This window comes from Globicephala melas, chromosome 10 (assembly GCF_963455315.2).
Source record: "Globicephala melas chromosome 10, mGloMel1.2, whole genome shotgun sequence".
NCBI classification, from domain to species: Eukaryota; Metazoa; Chordata; class Mammalia; order Artiodactyla; family Delphinidae; genus Globicephala; species Globicephala melas.
In genome coordinates this window covers 5,237,516-5,264,234 of record NC_083323.1, presented here as the reverse complement: position 1 = coordinate 5,264,234, position 26,719 = coordinate 5,237,516, and the positions used below count along the sequence as shown (strand labels likewise).

The 26,719-nt window shown below is 53.8% G+C and overlaps 1 protein-coding gene across 1 annotated transcript in view; it reads left to right on the top strand.

Annotated features, from left to right (window-relative positions):
- The first annotated feature begins 1,927 nt into the window (after positions 1-1,927).
- The window catches only part of PARVB (parvin beta), a 115,482-nt gene continuing 90,690 nt past the window's right edge, over positions 1,928-26,719 (top strand). The window contains exon 1 of the mRNA XM_030855693.3: positions 1,928-2,092. Within this exon, the coding sequence (XP_030711553.2) occupies positions 1,978-2,092 (115 nt within the window). The 5' untranslated portion in view covers positions 1,928-1,977. The remainder of the gene's footprint in view (positions 2,093-26,719) is intronic.

Sequence of the window (26,719 nt, the reverse complement as noted above, 5' to 3'; positions counted from 1 at the left end):
GGATCTCAATAACCACATTCACCATCTTTCTGTGTTTTTCCCAGAGTGGTTAGTGACATCCCAAATCAGGCCATGCTGGTGAGAAGCCTCAGAGCCCTCTGACCCTTCACTGTCCCTAAACCCAGCCTCCGATTATTCCCCACATGTTGTGGTCCGCAAGCCCTGAAAGTTCATTGTTTTTGTTTTGGGTTTCTTTTTTCTTTTAGCTGCACTGAGCAGCATGCATGAGGAATCTTAGTTCCCCCACCAGGGACTGAACCCGCACTTCCTGCAGTGGAAGCACAGAGTCTTAATCCCTGGGTTACCAGGGAAGTCCCTGAAAGTTCATTCTTATCTCTTCCTTCCCTCTGCCACGGGCAACTCTGGCCTCGCCCGTTTCAGTAGCTTCCGAATTGGTCTCTGGCTGGGGGTTTTGCTTCAACCATCCTCTGCATCAACCCTCTGCTAAGACCCCTTCAGTGGCTCAGGGTTCCTCGTGCGGGCTCACTGATCTCATGGCCTCACCCGCTCACCCAGTCACACGGGGCAGCCTGCATCCCTGGCTTCCCTCCCATCTCCCAGGTGCCTGCGTCCTCCCTGGCATTCTCCCCTTCTGTCCTGAATCTTCTCCCTCAAGAGAATAAGGGCATCTGTGTCCCTTCATCTCCCGCACCTTCTCCTTCTCCTGTTCCCCTCCCATCTTGCTGGGTTCCTAACTTCAGGGCGTGCACGTTCCCCTGGATCACCAGCTCCTGGAGGGCAAGGCTCTGCCCCTGTGGTCAGTGCATCCCTGCAGGAGGACAGCCCTGGCACCGCTCGGCCAACAGAAACCTTTGCTGATGGGAACTGGAGGAGTTACAGAGTGCTGTGGGGCAATGAGCCAGCCCAAGGGAGGTGGAAAACCCTGTTAACCACACATGTGGACGTAGACTCCCTGGCTCCTCCCCAGCTGACCTCCTCTGATAGTCCTTATCTGCTGGTGAAGGACCCCACCCGGCCTGCTGGGCCCAGCGGGAAACAGCCTTAACTCTTCCCACGCCAAGCCTGGGGCCCGTTCCACCTATGAGCGTCTCCAGAAACCGTTCACGTCCCTCCTAAGTCACCGGGACCTCGGAACTGGTCTCCCGGCCTCTGGCTTTACTCCTTCCCTGCCCCTGGCTTTACTCCTTCCCTGCCCACGGGCACACGTCACCCAGAGTCCACTTCGTAGAGCCCGGATCCACCACGTCACCTCCACCTTAAACCCCTTCCCCGCCTTCCAGCCCTTACAGGGCCTGCCTTGTCCTCTTGTCTCTCTCCTCCCTGGAGCTCCCACACTGTCCCCTCTGGTCCTGCTTTTCCCTCGGCCTGAACACCTACCCCTGATTCCATAGCAGGGCTCTTTCCTGTGTCTCCACATCACTCTTAGGGGAACGTCCTGAGCTCCCCTAGGACAGGGTACTATGTGCGGGTATTGCCCACCATACTGCAGGCTTCTAGAGGGCGGGGATAGGTCACAAGTGTTCCCTCAGCCCCAAGCCTGGCTGTGGGTAAAAGTTCAGCAAGTGAAATGACCTATCTGGGCGGCTATCTGATGCACATCGGCTGCGCAAAGGTGGTGGCCCTGGCTGCCTCGCTGCCCCGTGGGGCCCGGGTACGGTCACCAGAGCCGGCTGAGCCCAGGGCTCAAACGTGTAGAACAAAAGGAGGCAGAGTGAGCCCTCGGTCTGTCCCGGCGGCGGCAATGGGGAGCGGAACCACCGCTTCACTCTGAGAGTGAGTGTGACGCGCACCGTGGGAACGGCCGATGGCCCGCGGGCTGGAAGCGGTGACCGCAGAGCCCGAGACGGCGCAGACCTCTGGCGGCGGGCTCCGCAGGGCCAGGGGCGGGCGGGGGGCGGGGGCCGGCGCTGGGGCCGCGCCCTCCCGGCCACTCCCCGGGGCGAGCGGCGGCGGCGACCAGGGCGGCTCCCACACGCGCTGCGCCCGCGCCCGGCTGCCGGGGTCCCCGCGCGCCCCATGTCCTCCGCGCCGCTGCGCTCGCCCGCCCTGCGGCCCCACAGGATGAAGAAAGACGAGTCGTTCCTGGGCAAGCTGGGCGGCACGCTGGCGAGGAAGAAGAAGGCCAAGGAGGGTGAGTGCGCCGGCCGCAGGCCTCCTGCCGCGCACGCGCCGCGCCCCGCCCCGCGGACCCAGGCGGGCGGCCGACGGCGCCCGCGCCCGCGCCCGCGCGCATGCCGCCCGAGTCCCGCCGGGACCCGACTGAGTGGCAGCCGGGACCACGCGGCCCGCGAGCCGCCCGGCCCGCGCAGCGCGCAGCCGTGACCTTCGGGACAGCCCATGACCCTCGCTCGTTCCTCCTCCGAGACCTTTAAACGCCGGCCGGGAACCAGCCGCGAGCCTGGCCACCTCCCTTCCCGGCGGCTCGTCGAGCCCCTTTGGGGCTCCCGGCGCCATCTAAACGCGCATCGTCAGCTCCTGCTGAGGGCAGGATGTTGAGCAAATGTGGGGCGAGTCCCCGGTTCGCGGAGGACAGGCCCGTGCCCACCGCCGCCTGAGTCGCCGTTTCTTGAGCCCCCTTCCCCGCCCAGCTCGTTCAGCCCTTGTGGCCACTCACTCGAGGAGCATTTATTGGGCACCAGTGCTGAGCGGGCAAGGCCCGGGGCCCGCTGGTGTTCGTGGTGCAGTGCTCTGCCCGGGACGCAGCCCCAGCCCCGGGGAGGGGAGAAAGGAAAGGGATGCCGAGCGGGCAGGCCGGAGGCTGCGAGGCCCACCGGCAAGGACTACGGAGCCCCCTCCATTTTTGACTCCACGTGTCCACGAAAATGATTCTCAAAACCTTCCTACCACGTCTTACCTTTTAAAAGTTTTCTTAGAGTTGTGAGGGATGCGACTTCCGGCCTCTAGATTGTGTTCTTTAAATCCGGCTGTTTCCTGGGCCTCTTCCAGGGCCGCATTACTGAATTTTTCCTTTGTTCTGGCCCAGAGGTTCCTCCCCTGGGCCAGATTCCCTGTGGGTAAGAGGGTGAGTTATACTGCTATACTGCGGTGGCTGTGAACAGGCTGGTGGGAGCTGGCCTCAGGCGGGACATTAGACAAGAGAGGATCCGGAGTCAGGGGTGTGCAGTGAGTTCCTTAAACCATGGGTCCCCAACACCCGGGCCGCGGACTGGTACCGGTCCCCGGCCTGTTAGGAACTGGGCCTGGCCCAGGGCTCAAACGTGGAGAACAAAAGGCAGAGTGAGCCCTCGGTCGTCCCGGCGGCGGCACTTGATCAGCCTCTCCCCGTCGCTCGCATTAGCTCAGCCTCTCCCCGTCGCTCGCATTAGCGTGTGAACCATCCCTTCCCCCTCCCCGCGTCCGCGGAAAAATTGTCTTCCACGAAACCGGTCACTGGTGCCAAAACGTTTGGGGACCGCTGCCTGGAACCACCTGAACCTGACCTGTGCTTTAGAAAGTCTTCCTGTACCTGGAGGATGAGTGTACCCCCCAGGGACGTGTGTACCCCAAGGACATACTTGCGAGGCACACGTGTCCCCGTATTAATTTCTCCCATTGAGGTGTGTATTCCTAGGGATACCCGTGGTGCTTTACCTCTAGGGATGTGCGTACTCCCACACACTTTCCGCCCAGGAATCTGTGTGTGTGTGTGTGTGTGTGTGTGTGTGTTTGGGGGGAGGGGTGCCTATGCATTTCCCACCAGGGATGCTGTTACCAAATTAGATGATTCAGTTCCATGAGGGCAGGGCCTTTCACCTTTAGTTTATCAGTGAAAAAATGTTGCCTGCCATATCGGTAAACAAAGGATGTTGCAGCCTTTGAGCCCCTACAACCATCCCGGAAGGTGAGCCCTGAGGAAATTCAGGGTGGAAACAAGAACCACCAAGCCCTCATGCACTGCAGCCCCCCCCGCCCCCGCATCGATGCACCCCAGGGGACTCAGGATGAGAGCACAGGATGCTGGCCCCAGGTAGCTGAGTGCATATCAAAGGAATGATTTCAGTGAGCCCAGACCCTTGCATCTTCCCATACACAGAAAAGTGCTAAATTCCTTGAGATATCTGGTTTTCTTTAATTAACCGTAATCTTTTGATGCTCCGATTACCTGGTCTTTGTTGCGAAAACCTTCTACATATCCTGGTTCCTCCTTTGCCTCTTTGGAGCGGTCCCTCAGAGCTATCTGAGATGCTGTGTCCCGGGCTTAAGTCCTCAGTTTTGTCCACCGAATAAAACATAATTCTCAACTTGCAGGTTGTGCAGTTTTTTCAGTCAACAAGTTGTTCCAAGCAAATGAGCCCCTCCTCTCCGAAACCTGACGTCTAGGATCCAAACTGGCTTGTGTTAATCTCTTTCAAGTCATACCTCTGAAAAGACGGTAAATGGCCTTCACCCTTCCCTCGATCATTCCAGCTGCCTCTGACCTGCGGTCTCACTTGCAGTCCTCGTCACCCTCACCAAAGTCATTTCAGTTCCTCTTTACACCTTACGACAATTATAAACACAGATGTCATACTCTTTCCAATTCATTCATTGCCTGCTGTGAGACCCTAGGAAGAAAAGATAGATAAGGCCCTCGCTTTCATGGAACAGGGAATCAGTTGTAATAAATAAATAAAACAGACCAATCATGCTGTAATAATATGTGCTAGGAGGAAGATGTAACCGTGCAATCACACGGATGCCCACGGAAGGCCTCAAAGCAGGTGGTGTTTGGGTTGAGACCTGAAGCAACCAGGAAAGCAATCTCTCACAGAATAGCAAGCCATCAGAATGTCCCAGAGATGACAGCTTTTTATAGGTGACATTTAATGTGCTCTTGAAATACGAAGAGCACATTCCTGAACTCATGGACCGGCCCCAAGCTCCAAAGCGACGTGCTTGCCCTTGCCTTCATGAGCTAGCCAGCGCCTAGAAAATCGAATCACAATAGTCAGAGTCATCCTGTGATGAATAAAATAGGCACAGAAACAGCAGGAGAGAGATGCTTGCACAGTACAGCGCCCTCGCTAGTGAGAGCCCCGAGCCCTAACCACTGGACCGCCAGGGAAGTCCCAGCTGTTGTTGCTTTGGTGTGTGAGTTAGCTGGGTCTCCTGCCTCGTTTCTCAAGATTGGGGTGCCTGGCACCCTCAGGGGTCCCCCCATACAAACAGAAGGTCACAAACACGAATTGGGCTCACACACGAGTTCAGGGGGGACTGGCCTTGGAAGGGCTCAGTGGTTTCTGTCTGGTCTTGTGGGAAGTGGGGAAGGAGTCAGGAGCGGGAGGCCGAGGTGTGAAGGCTGGAGAATGAGGTCCTCAGTGATTGAGAATTGCCAGTATCCCTGCGGGCCCGTTGCCTTGGCAACCTGCCCTCCCTGCCATTCATGTGGTTCACAGCTGGAGCAGTTCCTGGCCCAGCTCGGGCCCCTGTGGGGAGGCGCTCATTTGCCTGCCAGGGACCCATCAGATGAGGAGGCTTCGAGGTGTGCCGGGCGCTGGCAGCTGTGCAGTGGGTTTCGTTTCCTTTTTGTTAGAAAGTCCACGGTGAACTCAGGAGCGTGGGTGGGGGTCGGGGGAGGATGCTGGGATGAGGTCAGCATTGCCGAGAAGTTAGAGATCTGGGGGCCCCGGGGGCATTCGCCCCCTCCCGGGTCGGCAGAACTTGTGGCTGTGAGAGGCACGGAGGGGCGCGTTGGGGTGAGTGTCCTGTCACCGTCCAGGGGAGGTCATGTTAGGAAATGTGTCCTGAGGCCTGGAGGAACCCATGCAGGAAGTGCCCGTGGACTAACGCCGATGTCCTACGGTAGGGAACCAAGTCGTGTCATGTGTCGGCCCGGTTTAGAAAACGGAACTGTGACGAAGTGTGGGGTGTTGGGAAAAGTGGCAAGGAACCTTGAAAAACCCCAGCGCTGCCCTTAGGAGGCCTGGGGACTGTTAAGAGCCGCTCGTTAAAGTGGTTCGGTTTTACTGGAGCTGCACAGAGCAGGCGCAGAGGAAAACTCCCCACGAGGGCCCCCTGGTGGCCACGGGTGACAGCCCCACAGGTCCAGCGGGCCAGGAGGGGGGCGAGGGGGCGCCCCAGGGACGGATGCCCCAGCTGCTGTGTGAAGTCCTTAGAGGCGGGCGGCCAGCTCTGGGACGGGGAGGCCCTGGATGGAGGGGCGGGATGGGGTCCACTCCACCCATTTGTATGAGAGGCCCCTGCCTGCCCTTGGCCTCCGCCCTCTGCCCAGACACCAGTGACCGGCACCGGGCTGCACAGCGCCAAACCTGCCACAGCCGAGCCTGGAGGCTCTGTCCCTCCTGCTTTTCCGAGGAAAGCAAGCATTAAGGACGTTCCTGTTCCCTGATCGCTCTTTTTTGTTTTTGTTTTTGTGGTACGCGGGCCTCTCACTGTTGTGGGACGCGCAGGCTCAGCGGCCATGGCTCACGGGCCCAGCCGCTCCGAGGCATGTGGGATCTTCCCGGACCGGGGCACGAACCCGAGTCCCCAGCATCGACAGGTGGACTCTCAACCACTGCGCCACCAGGGAAGCCTTTTTAGTTTTTTTGAATTTGATTTAATTTATTTTTTTTACAGCAGGTTCTTGTTAGTTATCTATTTTATACATATTAGTGTATATATGTCAATCCCAATCTCCCAGTTCATCCCCCCACCCTTTCCCCCCTTCATGTCCATAGCTTTTTTTTTTTTTTGTAAATATATTTTTTAGAGCAGTTTTTGCTTCTCATTCCCTAATGACTTACGACGTGGAGTGTCTTTTTCTAGGCTCATGTGTCATCTGTGCCTCTTCTTTGGTGAAGTGTCTGTTCAGATCTTTGGCCCATTTTCTAATCAAGTTTGATTTCTTTTAGTTGAATTTTAGGACTTCTTGGCATATTTTGGATACAAAACCTTTGCCAGATGTGTCTTTGGCAAACACTTTCTCCCTCTCTGCAGTTTGTCTTCTGGTTCTCTTGACCCGGCTCGTCTTCCGAGCACTTGACGCAGAAATGGAGGTCAATGAGCAAGGTATTGACTGAAACCTCATGAATTTTTTGGTGTCTAAAGAGACAGCGGTGGGCTGTGACCTTGAACCGAGGGCTGAAGGTATTAAGTTTCTTTTGTGGGCTTTAAATAACTTCCAGGAGAGAATCTCAGTTCAAACCACAGTGTTAACCCCTGTGCGTTCCCTGCGGTTCTCCCCGTCCTCTCGAGTGATCAGCTGCGTAGATGCCGTCTTGTCCCCAAATACCATCCCACTTCAACCCTGCTCTGTAATGAGAGTACCTGGACAGAGGTGCCTGCAAGGTGGGACTTTTCCCCTCATGTTATTATTTATTCATTTATCTATTTATTGATTATGTATAGGATAAAATAGATCAGTATTTTTAAAAATTTTTATTGAAATATAGTTGATGTACAATGTTGTGTTCGGTGCAGGCGTGCAGCACAGTGACTCAGGTATTCCCCTCATTTTACAGTTGAGGGAACACAACCTTGCCCCGTAGCCACTTCATGGCAGTTTAAACCAGTGGTTCTCAGGTGGGGATGACTTTGACCCCAGGGGACATTGCCAGTGTCTCATCTTGGCTGGGGTGGGGATGCTAGTGACATCTAGTGCCTGGGGGCCAGGAATGTTGGTAAACATCCCACAGCACACTGGACAGCCGCACACAATGTCTGATAACAGTGCCGAGGTGGGGAAACCTGGTGTTTCTTTCCTGAGGCGTCTCCAGAGCCAGGAGGAGGTTGACCAGCCTCAGGGCGTGGGGCAGCTCCTCGGGGCCCTCGACCGCCAGGGTCTGGAAATGCCCCCCAGAGCCTCCCCCGCCACCCCGTGAACCCGTTCTCCGCGCGGTGCCTGGGGCTCTCAACTCAGTTTCTCGAGGGGGAGAATCCACACGGCTCCCCCGGACCGGGCACACTAGGCCGGGCACACGTGGCTGGGGCAGCCGGTTCCAGGCAGGTGTGGTCCAAACAGGAGTCACCTGGTGAGTGGGGGTCCTGGGGGGAGATGCGATGTCCTTGGCAGACACCCCTCTCTGGAGATGGAGAGTGAGAAGAAATGGAAAACTTCCGTGAAGGTTCAAAGGAAGTGCAATGAAACCCTCCATAATTGCTTCAGCGCAACCTTGTAAATCAACTGTACTCCAATAGAAATTAAAAAAAAAGATAAAACGTAATTGTTTCGAGTGGTAGATAGGAAGGAGAAGGTGAAGGCCCACTCGGCCCGTCCCAGGACGGCAGAGGGAGGAGGTGCCCGTGAGCTCCGAAGACCTAAGGACACAGGGAAAAGAATCTTTGCCTGGCAGGCTGGGGGCTGGTGGCAGGCGGTGACCTGGGCCAGGCCTGTCCTTAGGAGCCTGTGGGTGCTGTGAGGAGGGGGCAGGCTGGTGTGGTGATGGACACCCAGGGGAGACACACATCCGGTATTTGGGGGTTCTGGGTTCTGGCTAGAGGAAGTGGTCCCCCGGTTGCGTGTAAGGACTGGCTAAGAATTAGAAGAGGAGGGGCCCTGGAGGAGACCCCAGCTAGTCCCGCTGGGGAAGTGCAGGCCGTTCAGAGTGGCCGGACTGTGGTGTGGTGTGTGGGCCGTGGTCAGCCTCGGGGCAAGCTGGAGCGGTCACTGGGCCCTGTCATCCCCGCACGTGGGAGCAGTGGGCACCAGTTACCAATCTCAGCTACTTCAGAGAGGCTGGTGTCGAACGGACCGGAGCGGGGTGACCGGCGGGGAAGCAGCTCCAGCGTAGGTGCAGGCAGGGTGGGCTTCCTGGAGGCAGTGTGCTGGGCTGGGAGCAGCAGGATTCCCGAGACGTGAGGAGGCGACAGCTGCAGGGTGAGATGCAGAGGCAGCAACCCAGAGGCCACTCTGAGATGGAAGGAACTGCATAGAAACAGGTTAGATGAGGGCCGGTTCTCCAGGCCCCTGACCCTGCTCCCACGTAGTTACTCTCGGGGCCGAGGCACCTGGGGAGGCGTAGAGTTCTGACTGTTTGGGGTGTTTGCATAGAGAACTTTCTGGGGCACATAGAGACTTGGAGGTGATTTCCACATCCTCTTTAAGCAGATCTCAGCACACCCTCCCACTTACTTTTGAAAATAAAAATGGGGTAGTATCCTTCTTTGCTGCAAGATGTAGGGAAAGGATTTGTAATGAGTTTGGTCTCCTTTGGCCAGGGAGGTGGGACTTTTTGGGGATCCTTTGCCTTTCCAGTCCCTCTTTGCTCACGTGATCCCCTTCATGATCTACCCTCAGGAAGTTGACTACCCATCACGGTTAAGGTGGGTTGGACTCCTAACTTACAAGAAGGGAAAGAGGGTGGCTGGAAAGAAGGGGAGGGAGGTGAGCAGGTGAGGGACTGGGGCCATGTACACGATGGGTTCTAGAATGTTCTATGGGAAGAGAAGTCAGTGTAGGTCCTATTTGAATCCAGCGGGCTGTGAGGTTCTCTGCAGACCCTGCCGTGTTTCTTGCTGCAAACCCTAAGGCATCTTCTTTGAACAGGGCTGCCTCTGTCCATGGGGGCTGCTCTTGGTCAGAGAGGGAGGTACAGTCTGTCGACTCCTGTAATGCAGTCCTGAGGAAGTCACTGGAAACCACTGTTCTGTTTTCCTGTCTCTGGCTGAGAAGAGGTGGCTTTCAGGGGGCTTGGTGTGGCTTTGTCAAGTTTCCTTTGATTATTATTCTGATTATAATCTTCAAATCCAGCACTTCTCCTTGTTTGTTCCACTGTTGTCCAGATGCACCCGGGGCATTTCAGAGAGAAACACGTAGGCACGTCAGCGTGTCCCACACTGGGCTGTTTTCCTGGCCATCTACTGAAATCTCTCGGAAACTTTGCTTCAGTAGAGAATGGAAATGGTGACACTGGACCCAGAGTGATGACCTTATGTTCCTTACCTTTCAGGAACAGCTAACTCTCTGTGGTCCTCCTAGCATCTTGGTTATACCTGCGTGGTCCCAGAGAGTCAGGTCGCCTTGGCAACTTCACACTCGTTAGAGGAGCTCACCTTTGAATTCCTGTTTCCACCCCATGGAATTAATATTTATCACGCATCCCGAAGTTGCTTACCCTCGCGTTCCCTGTCCAGTCGTCAGAATAATTAAGGGATGGTTAGAAGATGTAAGTGGGTAGGCGCCTGTTGTGAGTGGATTTTAAATGCTCTATGTGATTGATTTCTCCCCTGTTGTGGTTGGCAGAGGGCAGGTCCCTTTACCCGGCTGTTTTCTTATTTTCCATCGTAGGAAAGAGGTACCCAAAGAAAGCACATTTTCTCCTTGCATTAGCCGTACACTTGACTCTTTAGGCTTCAGATGGAAAATGGCTTTACTTCCTATTGAGTATATTTATTATTTTCTATATTATGTAGGGGCTGAAGAAACATATTAGTAAGTCTAAGAGTACCTTATAAACACATGTTGGCCTAGTGGTGTGAATCTGCTAGTCTGTACTCAGTGCTGTTGGGGTAAAAGAATATAAACACGAACTACGATCAATTCTAGAAGCTTTTGGTGGCTTTTGCCTCGTTGAGATGCTACTATTTTTTTTTTTTTAAAGTATAGTTGATTTACAATGTGTTAATTTCTGGTGTTCAGCAAAGTGATTCAGCTATATATATATATATACACACACACACACACACACATATATATATATATACACACACACACTTTTTCGGATTCTTTTCCATTATAGGTTATTATAAGATATTAAATATAGTTCCCTATACTATACAGTAGGTCCTTGTTGATTATCTATTTTATATATAGTGGTGGGTATATGTTAATCCCAAACTCCCAATTTATCTCTATTCCCCCCTGCTGCCGCCTTCCTCTTTGGTAACCATAGTTTGTTTTCTATGTCTTCGAGACTCCTTCTGTTTTGTAAATAAAGTTCATTTATATCCTTTTATTTTAGATTCCACGTATGAGCCATACCACCTGGCATTTGTCTTCCTCTGTCTGGCTTATGTCACTTCGTAAGATCATCTCTAGGTCCATCCACGTTGCTGCCAATGGCATTATTTCATTCTTTTTTATGGCTGGAGATGCTGCTTCTTGGTAACATTAAAGGTTAAAAGAAGAAATGGAATGAGCAGCAGATTCCGGCATCACTGGTCTCTGGGGCTCACGGCACCGAAGTGTCACGTGATCGGCCCTGGGAAGCCAGTGGTCCTTTCGTTTTCTACTTCCTCTGGGTGTCAGGCCGTGGAATCCCCTTTTGCTGCCATGTGTTTTGCCCTCTGAGTGTTAAAGCTTTGGGGCCTCACTTCCTCACTTGTGAGGCGGGGAAACGTGGGGGAGATACCAGCTCTGTGTCTCCGAGCCCACGAGGGCTCGTTGTTTTCCAGAAAGGCAGCACGTCTCTGAGGGAGGCTACACACCGGTGGGTAGAGCCGGGTCTCCGCTCCCATCGTGCTCTGTGGGTCTGTTACTCCGCCTCTCTCAGCCTCTTTGCCTGGCCAGCCCACGTGGATCACGTGGCACTTAGGTGATGTGGGGATAAAATGTGATGAAGGTCTTATCAGCAATTGAGTGCTCAGTAAGTGTTAGTTATTGATAATGTTGACAAGTGAGATATTGACACAGAGCTGGTTAGTGGTAGGGCAGGGCTGGCAAACCGTTTCCACCAGAGAGCTCGACCGATAATGGCTGCCTGCCCCTGTGTTAAGAAGGATTCTGAGGCTGCATCTGGATGGGGGGGTGGGGGGGGAAAGAACACTGGGACTAATTAGTCAAGCCTGCCGTGTATATGGGAGGGTGAATTGCTGACTGATTGTCATCCCCAGAATAGAAACCTCTTCTCACTCTGGTCCTGTATCATGTCGACAGCTCTGGCTGCTTCTTTCACATTGTGTCTCATGAAGGCGCTAGTTGGCGGGTAGTAACAGAGTGACACAAATACTTTAAATTATTTGCATCTGGGGAATGTTGGGATCCTACTTCTTGTCCTGGACCACTGTGACCAGGAAGCACTGTGCACGCTCCCTTGAAGTGTGCACTGCAGAGAAACGGAAGTTCCTGCGTTTGCAGAGCAGCAGGCGTTTGAGCTGGGACGCGGTGGTCCTGGAGTGTGACACCAGCTCAGCAGGCATCCTCGCCTACCTCACCCACCTCGGCCTCTGTCCTTGTCAGCAGCCTGAGGAAGCAGAACCTTGGGCAAATCTGAGCAGTTTCTTACGCTTGCCCGTTAGTTAGCAGTTGAATGCTTGCTCGTTAAGCTTAGGCGTTTTGAGGTGATTGTCCTTGGTCTGGGTCTTTGAGCCTTTGCTTGCTGGTAAAGCAGAGCGGGTCAGGAATGTTGGTTTCCACAAGTGAGACCATCTTAATAGGTGACGCCTGTCATTTTCATAACTTAGGCGTTTTCCTACTTTCATTTGAAAAATGACAGTTCCAAAGGATCGAGCTTTTACTCCAATATTAAGTGATTAATAAGTTAAAGAGGGGCGGAACATTTCCTAAGTCCTAGGGCTTGCTCAGACCCAGCACTCCCGGAAGCAGCTGTCTGGTTCGATGGAAGCCCAGCCGCCCTCAGTGTTTGCTGCTTCTCCCATTACCGTGGAGTCTGCTAGAACCATCCAGGCGCTGCTTTAAGTATGTGGACAGAGCATCCTTTGAGCAGGCTGGGGAAGGGGGCACCGTGCTTGTGGTGTTCGAAATGCATTGTTGGTATAAATGGACTTTGAGGGACGTCTTTCCCAAAACCTCACTGGAAGTGTCTTCATCCCTCTATTTTCTCTTGTTTTGAAAATTAGTATTATCTTTCAAAGTAAGACCTGAACGAATCCATACGTGATATATACAAGCTTAATAGATGATCACCTAAGAAGCAGTGAGGGAAAAGTTAAAAGAAAAAACAAAACAAAACCAAACCACCCAGACTGGAGTCTACAGTGGTCGTGCTCATGGCCGGGGCTTGTTGGCACCCGTGGTGTTCCAGGCACGGCACTAACCTCCACTCGTTTAATCCCCACCCAAAGCCGAGAAGTGGGTACTGCGTGGTTATTCCCATTTTGCAGATGAGCAAACAGAGGCCCAGAGAAGTGAAGTCCTTTGCAGGAGGTCACTCCGCTGGCCGCTGGCCAGCCGCTGGCCGGTGAGATTAAAACCTCGGCAGTCTTTGGTTCTTAATTGCCACCAACCTTGTCAACTGGAACAGTGATTCAGATGCGAGTAGGCTTCCCAGCTGGCTCACAGTAGAGTCATTATCATTCCTGGCATTTGAGAGGCACTCAGCCCTGGTGGGAGAAGGTGCTCCCGAGGAGACGGATGAGATCCATTTGGTGCTGAATGGACTCGTTGGCATTTGCAGAAAGAAAACAGAACCCCGGCGACTCGCTGCTGCTCCGGGACCTGGTCCAGGTCCCCGCTGGTCCTCCGTTGGCCGCCCAGCGCTCGGCCAGTCTCCTCCGTCTTCCTTGGCTCGGGGCCCTCACGTGTGCTCTTCCCTCTGCCCCATCGGCTTAAATGTCAGCCTCCAGCAGGTGGGGGCCCTGCGCTGCCCCATCACCCACCACGTCCTGTGCCTTCCTGCCAGAGGTGGTAGGCTCTGTGACTGTCTCCCGCTAGCCTGGGTCCCCCGGCCCGGGGTGTCGGCATCTCTTCTCCAGAGATGGTAAGAAATGCTCTCAGCCACTTAGCGTGGTCTTTGTGGATTTGCTGAGTGAGCAAGAGGCGGTCTGCAGTGGTTGCGGCCCCTGAACTTGGGACCCACCTTTGAGGGTTGCAACTCATCCTGCTGCGCTCTGGGCTTTGACCTGGGGGAAGGTACGACCTGAGCCTCAGTTTCCTCTTCTGTGAAGAGTACTTAACTCATAGGGTTGTTGGGGAATTGAGTGAGTTATTAAATGGAATGATGTAAATTCAGCTGGGCCTGATCAGGCGATAGCATGGGAGAAAATATTCCCATGATTCGGGTACCAATTCCACTTCTGATCACCAGCTGTGATTCTGACACCAATGCCGACGTGTGTGGGTTTTCTGTCCACGCCAAGTAATTCTCTGACTCTAGTATCAATTCGGTTCTGACACTATCTATCCAGAGATGGCATCAGATTCCACAAGTTAAGGACTCAGTCTCACAAGACTGCCCCCCACTTCGGATGCTAATCCCAAGTTCAGGTTATTTACTACCTGTGCTTCTGACCATCTGGGTATAAATCAGAGGTTTCCACGACCCCGTCCTTGGGTTTGATTAATTTGCTAGAGCGGCTCACAGGACTCAGAGAAACATCTTACTCACTAGGTTACCGGTTCATCATAAAAGGATAGAACTCAGGAACAGGCAGCTGGAAGAGATGCACAGGGCGAGGTGTGGGGAAAGGGGCGCCCTACTCACCCAGTACCTCCTTTGTTCACCGACCCAGAGGCTCTCTGAACCGAGTCCTTCTGGGCGTTTATGGAGGCTTCATTCCGTAGGCACGATTGATTAATTCATTGGCCATGAGAGATTGCCCAGATCAATCTCTAGCCCCTCCCTCCCCCTTGGAAGTTTGGGGGAGGGCTGGAAAGTACCAACTCCCTAATCACATGGTTGGTTCCCCTGGCAACCAGCCTCCATCCTTAGGTTACCTAGGGGCTTTCCAAAAGTTACCTCATTCACATAAGACATCTTTATCACTCTCATCACTTAGGAAATGCCTAGGGTTTCAGGAGCTAGGGCCAGGAATTCGGATGAAGATCAAACATATATTTCTTATTATAAATCGCCATTATCCCAATTTTCAAAATACATGTCTGATAAAGGACTGGTGTCGAGGATATATAAAGGACTCCTTCAACCAATAATAGAAAGACAACACGATAAAAGAATGAAGGTTTGAACAGACGCTCCATCAGAGAAGATGCACACGTGGCCAGCATGCGTCTGGAAAAGCCCTTGGCCTCCGCGTCGTTAGTCGCCTGGGGAATGAACCACAGATTAGAAGCAGGGGCACATACTCCACACCTGCCAGCATGGCTGAAATGATCCCGCCGGGACTCGGCGAGGATGTGGGGGAACTGGAACGCTCATACACGCTGGGGGGAGGGGTTTACGGTGGTGCTATCGCTCAGGAAGTCAGTTCGGTCGTTGCTCGAAAAACTAAACCTACGTACATCCTCCCTGTGACCCAGCAATTCCAGTCTGAGATACTTAGTTAAGAGACATAGAAACCTGTGTCCATACGAAGCCTTGTACCAGAACGTTCATAGCAGCTTTACTCAGGATAACTAAGACCCGGAGACAGCTGCCCATCAACAGGAGAATGGAGAGGTGGGCGGGGCTACTGGGCCTTGAGAAGCAGCAGGTACCAGCACACGCGACACAGTGACTCTCAAAACTGCTGTGCTAGCAACAGAAGCCAGGCCCAAGGAGCACGTGCCGCGACTCCGTGCCTCAGGAGGAGCACGTGCCGCGACTCCGTGCCTCAGGAGGAGCACGTGCCGCGACTCCGTGCCTCAGGAGGAGCACGTGCCGCGACTCCGTGCCTCAGGAGGAGCACGTGCCGCGACTCCGTGCCTCAGGAGGAGCACGTGCCGCGACTCCGTGCCTCAGGAGGAGCACGTGCCGCGACTCCGTGCCTCAGGAGGAGCACGTGCCGCGACTCCGTGCCTCAGGAGGAGCACGTGCCGCGACTCCGTGCCTCAGGAGGAGCACGTGCCGCGACTCCGTGCCTCAGGAGGAGCACGTGCCGCGACTCCGTGCCTCAGGAGGAGCACGTGCCGCGACTCCGTGCCTCAGGAGAAGGAGCTCTCGATGGACGCAGCTAATCTCTGGTGGTCGCCTCTGGAGTGGGATGGGGCCTGGCTGCGGAGGGGGGGGACAGAATCTTATGAAAATGTCCTCTCTCTCTCTATATATATTTTTTTTGCGGTAGGCGGGCCTCTCACTGTCGTGGCCTCTCCCGTTGCGGAGCACAGGCTCCGGACGCGCAGGCTCAGTGGCCATGGCTCACGGGCCCAGCCGCTCCGCGGCATGTGGGATCTTCCCGGACCGGGGCACGAACCCGCATCCCCTGCATCGGCAGGCGGACTCCCAACCACTGCGCCACCAGGGAGGCCCCTGTCCTCTATCTTGATAGGGGTTTAAGAGACACAGGGGCCTGCATTTGTTAAAACCCCTTGAATGTGCACTTCAATGTATGCAAATTTTAACTAGAAAGAAGAAAAGGATTATAAATAAATACTGTACTCTAGTTAGTGATGTGTATATTTAGGGGGAGAGGTATCCCTGTCTGCAGTTTTCTTTGAAATACATAAGAATTAAAATGGTGTGGCAGGGCCCCAAAGATGTCCACGTCGCAGTACCCAGCGCCTGTGACTGCATCACCTTAACGTGGTACAAAGGACTTAGCAGATGTGATTAAGTGAAGGAAGCTGAGATGGGGAGATGATCCTGGATCATCCAGGTGGGCATAGGGTCCTCACAGCGGGGAGGCAGGAGGTCAGTGTAAGGGAGAGAGGTGTGTCGATGGAAACAGAGGTTGGAGTGATGCAGGGCCTCAAGCCAAGGAACGTTGGCACCTCTAGAAGCTGGAAAAACCAGGAAGCAGATTCCGCCTCCACCCTCCAGAAGGAGCACAGCTCTGCTGACACCTTGATGTTAGCCAATGAAACCTAGTTTGGACTTCTGAGCCCAGAACTATAAGATAATAAATTTATATTGCTTTAAGCCGCTGCATGTGTGGTCATTGGTTAAGGGAGCCGTAGGCAACTCATAGATAGATTCCTGGATAGACAGAGGGATGGATGGGCACATAATGAAACAGTTACAGAAAAATGTTAGTGGCGGACTCCAGGCAGTGGGTGTACAGGCGTTCGCGGTCAGGCTCTTTACATGTTTCTATACGTTTGAAAATTGTAATTGTAAAAATTGGGGAAAATGCCTGGGTTAGGCACGTAATAAGCTCTACATAGGTGTTAGCCGTCATTCTCATCATCGTTACCATTACGGCCACTCCCCACTTTATCCATCAAATACAGAAGAGGTGCAGAAAGAGAAGGCCATGGGCTGGTGGTAACTGGACAGCAATAATAAAATATAATAAGACCATCATGACCTATTTGGATAGTTGCTTCCATTTAAGAAAACTTGAGAGAAGAAATCAAGTGAAGGGATGGGAACTCAGGAGCCAGAGCCCAGTCAGTGTCATTTCTCCCAGTTGGCCGATTGGGTCCAGGCTGCACACAGGTGCAGGGATGGGACGGAAGGCGGTGCCCCGGGAACTGCGCCTCCATCCTCAAACTCCCGGAGCTGCTGCTGCTTCTGAGGATGTCTGCACTTTGTTAGGGGAAGAGAGTGTTTTAGTTAAGTTGATCTAGAAAACATATTATTAGTATAATGAGATTTTAATGATTTGAAATTTTGTTGGAGCTGCACACAATTTCAATCTTACTGTGTGCAGCTCGGCTTGGTTTTGTTTTATTTTTTGCTCAGGCCCCACGGCAAGGACACATTTCTACAATGATTATTTAGCTTTTCTTTCTGAGAGCCCTACGTGCAGACTGCTTTTAATTTTCTTGTTTTGAAAACCCCTCGGAAGAAAAGAATATCCTTTTCGTAAACACTTGGCTGGCTCGATCAGAAGCAGAGTGTGAGTGTTGCCCCTGAAGAGATTTATGTTTGTTTAAGGGTTATGCCAGGTCTCTGCTCATTATTTGTGATGGCCAGGAAGCGGAGACGACCCAAATGTCCATCAGCAGCTGAATGGAAACACACAGTGTGGCCTATGCACGCAGTGGAATATTATTTGGCAATAAAAAGGAGCGATGTACTGACACAGGCTGCAACAGGGATCAACCTGGAAAACATGATGCTCAGTGAAAGAAGCCAGACGCAAAAGGCCACATGTTGTGCACCTCTGTTCGTATGGAGCGTCCAGAGTAGGCAAATTCACAGAGACAGAAACTAGACTCGTGATTGACAGGGGCCGTGGGCAGGAGAGATGGGAGTGACTCGTGATGGATCCAGAGTTTCTTTCTGGAGTGATGGAAACGTTCTTAAATGGACTGTGGTGATGGTTACAAAACTCTGAATATACCAGAAATCGTGGAGCTGCGCACTTTAAAAGGGCGAATTGTATGGGGTGTGAATTCTATCGTAATAAAACTGTTAAAAAAAGGAGTGTCTGGCTGAGAGCCTGAGCTCAGAGCTTGTCCTGCCTCCCTCCAATCACAGATCAGTTTCCCTGCATGTTTCCAAGGTGGGATCCTTAACCTGGGGGGGAGGATGGCGTATCCTCCAGGAAGCACGTTGACTTTTTCTATTTGATTCTGTTTCATTTCGTTAGAGAAACGTGCTGGTCACAGCTTTCAGAACTGATTTTATGACCCACGGGGTCAAGAGGATAATTTTCAAACGTTGCTCTGAGAGATGCAGGGACGGGGGATGAGTCGGTGGGTGTTAGGGGCCCGAGTACTTCTGAGGGATTTATCGTTGGCTCTGGTGTTCGGTGCTCCAACCCGGCTTCTCAGCTCTCTGGTTTGCTCATTGTTATTCGTTAATTGTTCAGCCTTCCAGGCACATGGTCATTCACCAGAGCATTTACTGAGCTCCCTCGAGACCAGCTACCGGGGTGGGACGGGCGACCAGTGGAGTGGCCCTGCCCTGGACGCCGGCCCAGCCCTCGTGGTGTTAATGTCCCCCCACCTCGCTCTTGCTGTCCGCTCTTTATTCCCCGCTGAATGACCTCGGCCCCCTCGCTGAAAACCAGTTGGCCATCGGCTGTGAGTGTATTTCGGGCTCTCTTCTAGTCCCTTGGTCTGTGTGTCTAGCCTATGCCATCATCAGACTGTCTGCAGCTTCGTAGTACATTTCCCCCACTTTGTCCTTCTTTCTTTTTCCAGATTGCTTTGCCTGTCCAGGGTCCTTCGAGAGTCCGTATGAATCTTAGGGTGGACATTTTGTTTCTGTCGAAATTGCCACTGGGATTTTGACAGGGATTGCATTGAATTTCGAGACTGGGTTGTATCGTTGTCTTAACAGTGTTACGTCTTCCAGGCCATGAACACGGACGTCTTTCAATGTATTTCGGTCTTTCTCCCTCAGCTTCCTTTCGTGGGGTTGCGTAGTTCTCAGTGTGCAAGCCTTTGCCTGCTTGGTTAGACGTGTCCCTGGGAGGCCTGTGTCTTTGGATGCTGTTATAGATGGACCTGTTTTGTATGCCGGGGGTTTCCCTGAGCTGCAGCCCGAGCAGTGCCTGGGTCCTGCACTTCAGGGCCGCTCTCTCTTGCCCACTCGCCTGGTTCTTGCCACTTTGCTGGGGCCTCACCCTCGTGCTTGGATGTCGTTGACAACCAGGGGAGGTCGTGCCCCTGGCTGCGCTTGGCCGATGGCGGCGGGGATGCGGGGCTGACTGCAGGAGAGGATGAGCCCAAGTCCCTGGAGGTGGACCAGGTCAACTCTCAAGTGGCTACCTGGCAAGTCTGGTAGAGGCCGGGGGTCCAGGCCCAGAGGATGGTGAATTCATGAAGCTGAGGCAGGCTGTCTCGGTGACAGCCCCTGGGATACACCTGGTTAAAAGAGGGGTGCACAGGGCACTTACCACCCTGGTCGTGTCAGCCGGAGTGGTGTGCTAACAGGACGGTCCTGCAGAATCCCTGGCGGGACCACAGGGTGTTCTCATCGGCGCTGCTGGGGACTGGAAGGCTGACGCTGAAACCGGGCAGGACCCTGTGGGCTCCTGGGCGCGGAAGCCTTTCTGTACCCACCCCCCCGCCCCGTTTCACGTAGGCAAGACTCCAGCCTCCAGGACCTTCCCTGAGTTCCAAAGGGCAGGTTCGAACAGTTGCCAATGAAGGGAGGAGCAGCTAAGAAACCATGTGGGGCGAGACTAACGGGACCAGAGAAGCGCCCTTGATTAGCAACAGGGTTTCGTACCCAGGAAGCCGCGCAGGGTCCTGCTCGCTTTCAAGGCCAGAGTCTGCTGACCGAGCCTCAGGGACCTTATCAGTGAGGGCGGGGGGTGGCGGCCGGATCTCCGATGACCCTGAGGGTTAAGCGAGGTCCTACACGGAAGGCTGGAGCACAGCCCGACTGTAGGGCGGCCTGGCGGGAGCTGTGGTTTCTCTTCCTTCTCATTTTGGTTGCCTCCCCCTCCCCAGCACGCTCCCCAGCACTGCACACTATCAACTCCTCCGTGCTCACAGCAGTGTGTTGGGTGTGTGCATGTTGTGATCCCATTTTGCAGATGAGGAGAAAGGACAAGAGAGGAGGGGGCCCCACGGCTTGTCCGGGAGGAGCTGGAATGCATGCAAGCCTCTGCCCACTCCTCGCTGCGGATGACACCTTGGAAGCTCAGGAGAGCACCTGGGCCCCCGGGCACTCCAGGGTGTGGTTATAACGACATTTGGGGGAGTGACTGCGAGAGGATGGGCCAGACTTGTGGTTCTTCTGCTGCCTTCTATAGGGACTACTGTGAAAATGCCATGAGTCCTTCATTCATTCATTCATTCACTCATGCTTTAGTTGAGCAGCCTTGGGAATAGAGCCTGGAATGTGCCGGCACAGCCCCTGTTCCAGGCGGTCCCAGAACAGACAGACCAGACCCCCCCCCCCATGCTCCCCAGGGACGAGGGGACCTTAGCACATGTAGTGGGTCCAGTCCTGGCCTGGGGTTGGGGAGGCAGGTGCCCCTGCAGGGGTGGTACTTGGGCTCTGAGCTGGAGGTTGAGTTGCATTTAGCAGGAAGGGTGGGGACAGACAGAGGGAACAGCTTGTGGGAAGGCTGACAGGCGAGTGGGGAAGAAGGTCGTGAGTTGTGCCCCCCCCCCCAAGTTCAGGCTCTGAAGTCCTAACCCCTGCTGCCTCAGTGTGACCTTACTTGGAGGTAGGGTCTCTAAAGAGGTAATTAAGTCAGAGTTAGGTCATAGGGTGGGCCCTCACCCAATGTGAATGATGTCCTTATAAAAAGGGGAAGTCGGAACACAGACGCACATAGAGGGAAGCAATGAGGACACAGGGAGAAGGCAGCCGTCTGCAAGACCAGCAGAGAGCCCTCAGGAGAAACCAGCCCTGGATCTTGGACCTCCAGTCTTCGGACTGTAAGACAATTCACTTCTGTTGTTGAAGCTGCCCAGTCTGTGTACTTCCTTACAGCAGCCCTAGGATAGGAAGACAGTGTCTAGTTGGAACGTGGAGGGAGTGGCCAGGATTGTGACAGGCGAGTCCCGGGCCCCTCTCTGGCCATGACCACCGTTGGCAGAGGTGGTACTGTCCGCTCAGCTCGAGGATCAGTGCCAGGCCAGTCACGCACCACGGGGAGGCCTGCTCCGTCCTGGGCCTCTTTCAAGATGTATTTGTTTCTACAGAAGATGCCTGGCATGGTAGTCCAAGTAACGGAGCTTTGCTGCGGCGTGACAGGAGGGCAGCAGGGCTGTTAACCTGGGGGCGTTCGGTGCCGGGAGGGGTTGCTGTTTGGAGCAGGGTGTGGCCCTGGTCATGGGTATCCATCTCCCCACTGACACTCAGGGTCCTTCCCGTCCCAGAGATGTGTGAGAGCAGCCTCTTCCGGAAACCCACCAAAGAGAGACAAAACAAAACCTCCAGACCAAGACAAACCAGGTCTGGGGCCTTGCATTTGAATGGGGTGAGACCTAAAAGAAATCCTTTTGACTTCCTTGTGCCAGAGAGGCGCTGGTCAGGATCCTTTCGGTGGTAAGTGACAGAGACGCAGTTGCATGATTTCAAGGCAGAAAGGTTGGGCTTAGGTAAGCGAGCCTTAGAAGAGACAGAAGGGGCTGGTCTGGGGAGGCCTGGCTCAGAGATTGGCCCTGGTGCGACCCTGTCCTGCATGGGTAGCTCACATCCCCCCAGCATCGGGGGCCCCGCCTCCCCTCCCCCACCCCCGAGTCAGGTCACAGGTCAGCATCGTGTCCTATCTTGTGTGTTCCATCCTGTCGCTGGGGCGGGCAGTGGGCTGTGCTTACGATTGGATGACTCAGCACCGAGGTCTCCAGCTGCAGGTCCAGCTCTCTGGCTCCAAGGCTGTGCCCTGTGCTATGCCTCCTCCCCAAAGAAATCAAATGAGAATTGAGTCTCATTTGCAGATGAGGAAACTGAGGCCCCGAGAGGGGGCGGGAGCGAGGTGTCTTGTCGAATGGTCTTCTCACTGTCGGTCCTACGTGAGCTCAGTGTACGCAGGTGTCAACATGAAGGCCACCAACCGTGAATGTGATCGATGATCAATGTGAAAGGGCATCCCTGGGCTTCCCTGGTGGCGCAGTGGTTGGGAGTCCGCCTGCCGATGCAGGGGACACGGGTTTGTGCCCTGGTCCGGGAAGATCCCACATGCCGCGGAGCGGCTGGGCCCGTGAGCCATGGCCGCTGAGCCTGCGCGTCCGGAGCCTGTGCTCCGCAACGGGAGAGGCCACAGCAGTGAGAGGCCCGCGTACCGCAAAAAAAAAAAAAAAAAAAAAGGGACTCCTTTTCTCCCGCCTTTCCTCATTTCAGGCACTAGCCGAGAATGGAAGGTCCATTTGTCAGGGTAGCTCTGGTCTGATTCAGTTTGGAAGTTGTTCCACACTTTGAACTGGGGTAAAAATCTCCACGCAGTGAAAATGTGAGCAGGGGACACACAGAGTGCAGAGGCCGACTTGATTTCCCCAGCGGTAGACGGCCCTCTGAGGCCGCGCGCCCACTGCTGTGGTGGCCCCGATGGCTTTTACTGTCCTCGGTGTGGGAGTGAGACAAGTTGAAGCACGATTTCGGAGCGCGTTGCAAGGAACTCTGGGGACTGTGGAAGCCCTGGAGATTCGAGCTGGAAATCAGACTCACGTTGGTGCTTTGTTTCTATTAAAGGCAGCAAATTTCTGCCCAGGACGCGGACTCAGCGGTATGGAACGTGGAGCGAGTGGAGCTCAGCGCCTGAGCGGTTGGCACTTGACTCAGCCTCTGCTTGTCTCTGGCGGGGATTGGATCTCGATGTTCCCACCGTGAACGAGCCCAGCGCAGAGTTTCACGGGCATGCAAGGCCCTGGCTGTGTGCCCGGTGCTGGACTTGCCCAAATTCCTTCCTCCTCCTCCCAGCAATTATCCATAGAGGGGTCTGCAAACTTTTATTGCAAAGGGCCAGACAGTGTGGCAACTATTCAACTCTGCCCTTGTAGCCAGCAGGCAGCCGTGGAAATACTAAACCGATGGGCCTGGTCATGTTGCAATAAAGCTTATTTACCAGATTAAGCCAGGGACCAAAACTGGCCATGGTTTGCTGACCCCTGGTCTATGGCATAGATTCTACTCCCTGGATTTGGGGTATGTTTTTAGTCCCTTCTTTCTTTTTTTTTTTAATTAATTAATTTTGGCTGCGTTGGGTCTTAGTTGCGGCATGCAGGATCTTTCGTTGTGGTCTCTTTGTTGTGGCGCACGGGCTTCCTAGTTGTGGCGTGCGGGCTTTCTAGTTGTGGTGTGCGGGCTCAGTAGCCCTGCGGCATGTGGGGGACTTTCCGCCAGGGAAGTCCCTGTTTTTAGTCCTTTCTGCTTTGTTAAACTTATTTAAAAAGAAGTCCCCGGGACTTCCCTGGCGGTCCAGTGGTTAAGACTTTGCCTTCCAATGCAGGGAGTGTGGGTTCGATCCCTGGTCGGGGAGCTAAGATCCCATATGCCTCGTGCCAAAAAACCAAAACATGGAACAGAAGCAATATTGTAACAAGCTTAATAAAGACTTTAAAAATGGTCCACATTAAAAAAAAAAAAGAGAAATCCCCCAACCCCCCTGCCCCACAGCGATGTTCCTCACGCTTTACTCTGTGTGCAGATTGACGGGAAGAGGGTTACGAGAGCTGAGATTGACGGGAAGAGGGATACAAGAGCTGAGATTGATGGGAAGAGGGATACAAGAGCTGGGTCACTTGTCCCCTCTTAGCTCGGTGACCTTGAGCTGGGCTCAGCCCATTCCCTTCTCTGAACAAGGGGATTGATGGCAACGTCTCCCGCACCGATCTCCTGGATTGCTTGAAGAATTACACTCGATAATGTGTGCGAAAGGGCCTTGTGAGCTGTCAAGTGTCTTCGAAGTGTGCACACATGTGTCGCCAGGTGCACGTGTGGAGGAGCACATTGGGCAGAGGCGTGAAAAGAGAATCCGAGGCCGGGGCAGGCGGGGCTTTATTTCTGCTTGTGGCACGCTCACGCCCCTTTCGGGGGCCAGGTGTCTGGCTTTTGCTGTCTAATCTGCGGAATCGAGTCCCCGGTGGCCCATGTTTCTCCCCCGTGTCGCCGCCTTCGAGCTCCATCTGTGCTGAGTAACGGCCACGCAGGGAGAAGCATATATCTTCCATGACACTTTAGCCATAAAGGTCCTTCTGTCGGTTAGTAGGAAAGGTCTCGTGTGACAGGTGCCATGTAATCAAAGACACGTGCTTCGTGGCTGCAAGTTCCCTGCTGCAAAATAGATATAATTCTTATGAAGCGAGAGAGATGGCCCAAAAGAGCAGTTCCACCACGTGGGCTGTTTATAGGCGCTGGGGGGATTAATGACAAAGCGGGCAGTGTTCTGCTGGCCCAGCTGGAGCTGGATATAGCCTGTGACTCCATCCCTGGGCTTTTGGCCACAGGCTTGACCTGTGCCAGGTCAGCGAGCACGTGAGCAGATGATGGTAGCGCGTGGGCGTGGCCATGCGAGCGTCCAGCTCTACCCCAGCGGGCAAGGGAGACAGGCAGCTACCCGCTTCCCCTCTCAAGGGCATAAACCCTGTGGCTGGTCAGCTCTGCACTTAATAAATGAAGCTCAGGCCAGGAAGCGCTTCTTTGTTTTTTTTTCTCCCCCCGCCCCGGCCACGCCGCGCTGCATGTGGGATCTTAGTTCCCCGACCAGGGATTGAACCTCTGCCCCCTGCAGTGGAAGCTCGGAGTCTTAACCCCTGGACCGCCAGGGAAGTCCCCAGGAAGCACTTGGCTTATGTGAATGTTGTCAGCAGACCAAGAAGGGCCCGGAACGGAGCATGAATGAAGATCTGTGTTATGGGGTTGAATTGTGTCCCTCCAAGAGCTGTTCGGTTCCTAATCCCCGGGGCCTGTGAATGTGACTGTTTTAGGAAATAGGGCCTTTGCAGATGTGATTAAGATGCAAGTAAACATGAGATCGTCCTGGAGTAGGATGGGCCCTAATATGACTGGGACCCTTAGAAGAGGAGGGGGAAGGACAGTCCCATGAGGGGAGGAGGCCGTGTGAGGACAGAGCAAGGTTAGGAGTGATGTGGCCACAAGCCAAGGACCGATGGCCACAGCCAGACACTAGGAAGAGGCAGGAAGGGTCCTCCCCGGGGCCTCCAGGGGGGTACAGCCCTGCCCACACCTTGATCCCAGACTTAAGGCCTCCAGACTGTGAGTGAGAATGTCTGTTGCTTTAAGTCACCCAGTCTGTGGGCGTTTGTTGCAGCAGCCCCAGGACACGAACACAGTCTCAGCTGGCCTCTGACCTTCCAGTTGCGTGGTTCTCCAGCCAGTGCGGCTGTGAGTGAAATTCGAAGGTCGCAGGGAGAAGTCAGGTTAACCTGGAGGCATTGCACGAAAGTCCCTTCGCCCGAGAGGTGGTGTGAATGGGGGCCGGCAGGCCATGCTTGACTTGCGCAAATGTTGCTGGGTAGACCCAGGGGAGACGGAGGACTTCAGCCTGCTTTCCTCACCCGGTTCCGAGAATGCAGAAAGAATTCCTGTTCCTGCCATCACCCCAGCCCTAAATCCCCCACGCCTTGAAAATATTAAAAGATTGTGTTATGGTTTTCGTTAAGCATTGAAAAGTCAGCCATCTTTGTCTGTAAAGGTCCAGATACTTGAGACTCTGTGAGCCATCTGGTTTCTATAGAAACGACTCAACTCTGCCCTTGTAGCATGAAAGCCACCATAGACGATACGTAAATATACAGGTGTGGGTGTGCGCCAGTAATAGCTCATTTACAGAAGTGGGTGGTGGGCTGGATTTGGCCCACTGGCTGCACTTTGCCAATCCCTGGTTTAAACCAACAACAGAAAAAACCCCGTTTGTATGACCAGTTCTAGTTTCTAGAACGTTCTTACAGAGACGGCCATTTAACATGTTCTGTTCTTGCCACCTGTGCCTTTTACAGGGACCCCCTGAAGTGAGTATCAGGGCGTAATGTGGACATTATGGACCAGCAGCCACAGTTACTTTCCGTGTGAGAGGAGGGAGGGCCTGGTACCCAGGAGGGACTGGGTGTGTCTTTTCCCAGGCTCCCTCCTTCTTGGGAAATCGGGTGTTAAAAAATAGATCGTGACACAGCTTGACTAGCAGTGGCCCCGAAGTGAAAATAACCCACATGTCCACGGACGGAAGAAATGAAGCAAAATGTGACTTATCCATACAAGGGAATATGACTCAGCCTTAAAAAAGGAGGAAATCCTGACACAGGCGACAACAGAGATGAACCTTGAGGACGTTATGCTGAGTGAAATGAGCCAGTCACAAAAGGACAAAGACTGTGTGATTCCGCTCCCGTGAGCACCAAGAATAGTCAGGTTCATAGACACAGAAAGTAGAGTGGTGGTTGCCAGGGGCTGGGGGGAGGGGAAAGGGGAAATGATTGTTCAATGGGGACAGAGTTGGGAAGATGACGCGTTCCGTAGATGGGTGGTGGTGATGGCAGCACAGAAGTGTGAATGGACTTAATGCCACTGAACTGGCCACTTAAAAATGGTAAATGTTATGTATATTTTACCACGATATTTTATTTTATTTTATATTATTTTATTTATGATTTTTTTGGCCACACCGTGAACTTTGCAGAATCTTAGATCCCCGATCAGGGATGGAACCCATGCCCCCTGCAGTGGAAGCGCGGAGTCCTAACCACTGGACCGCC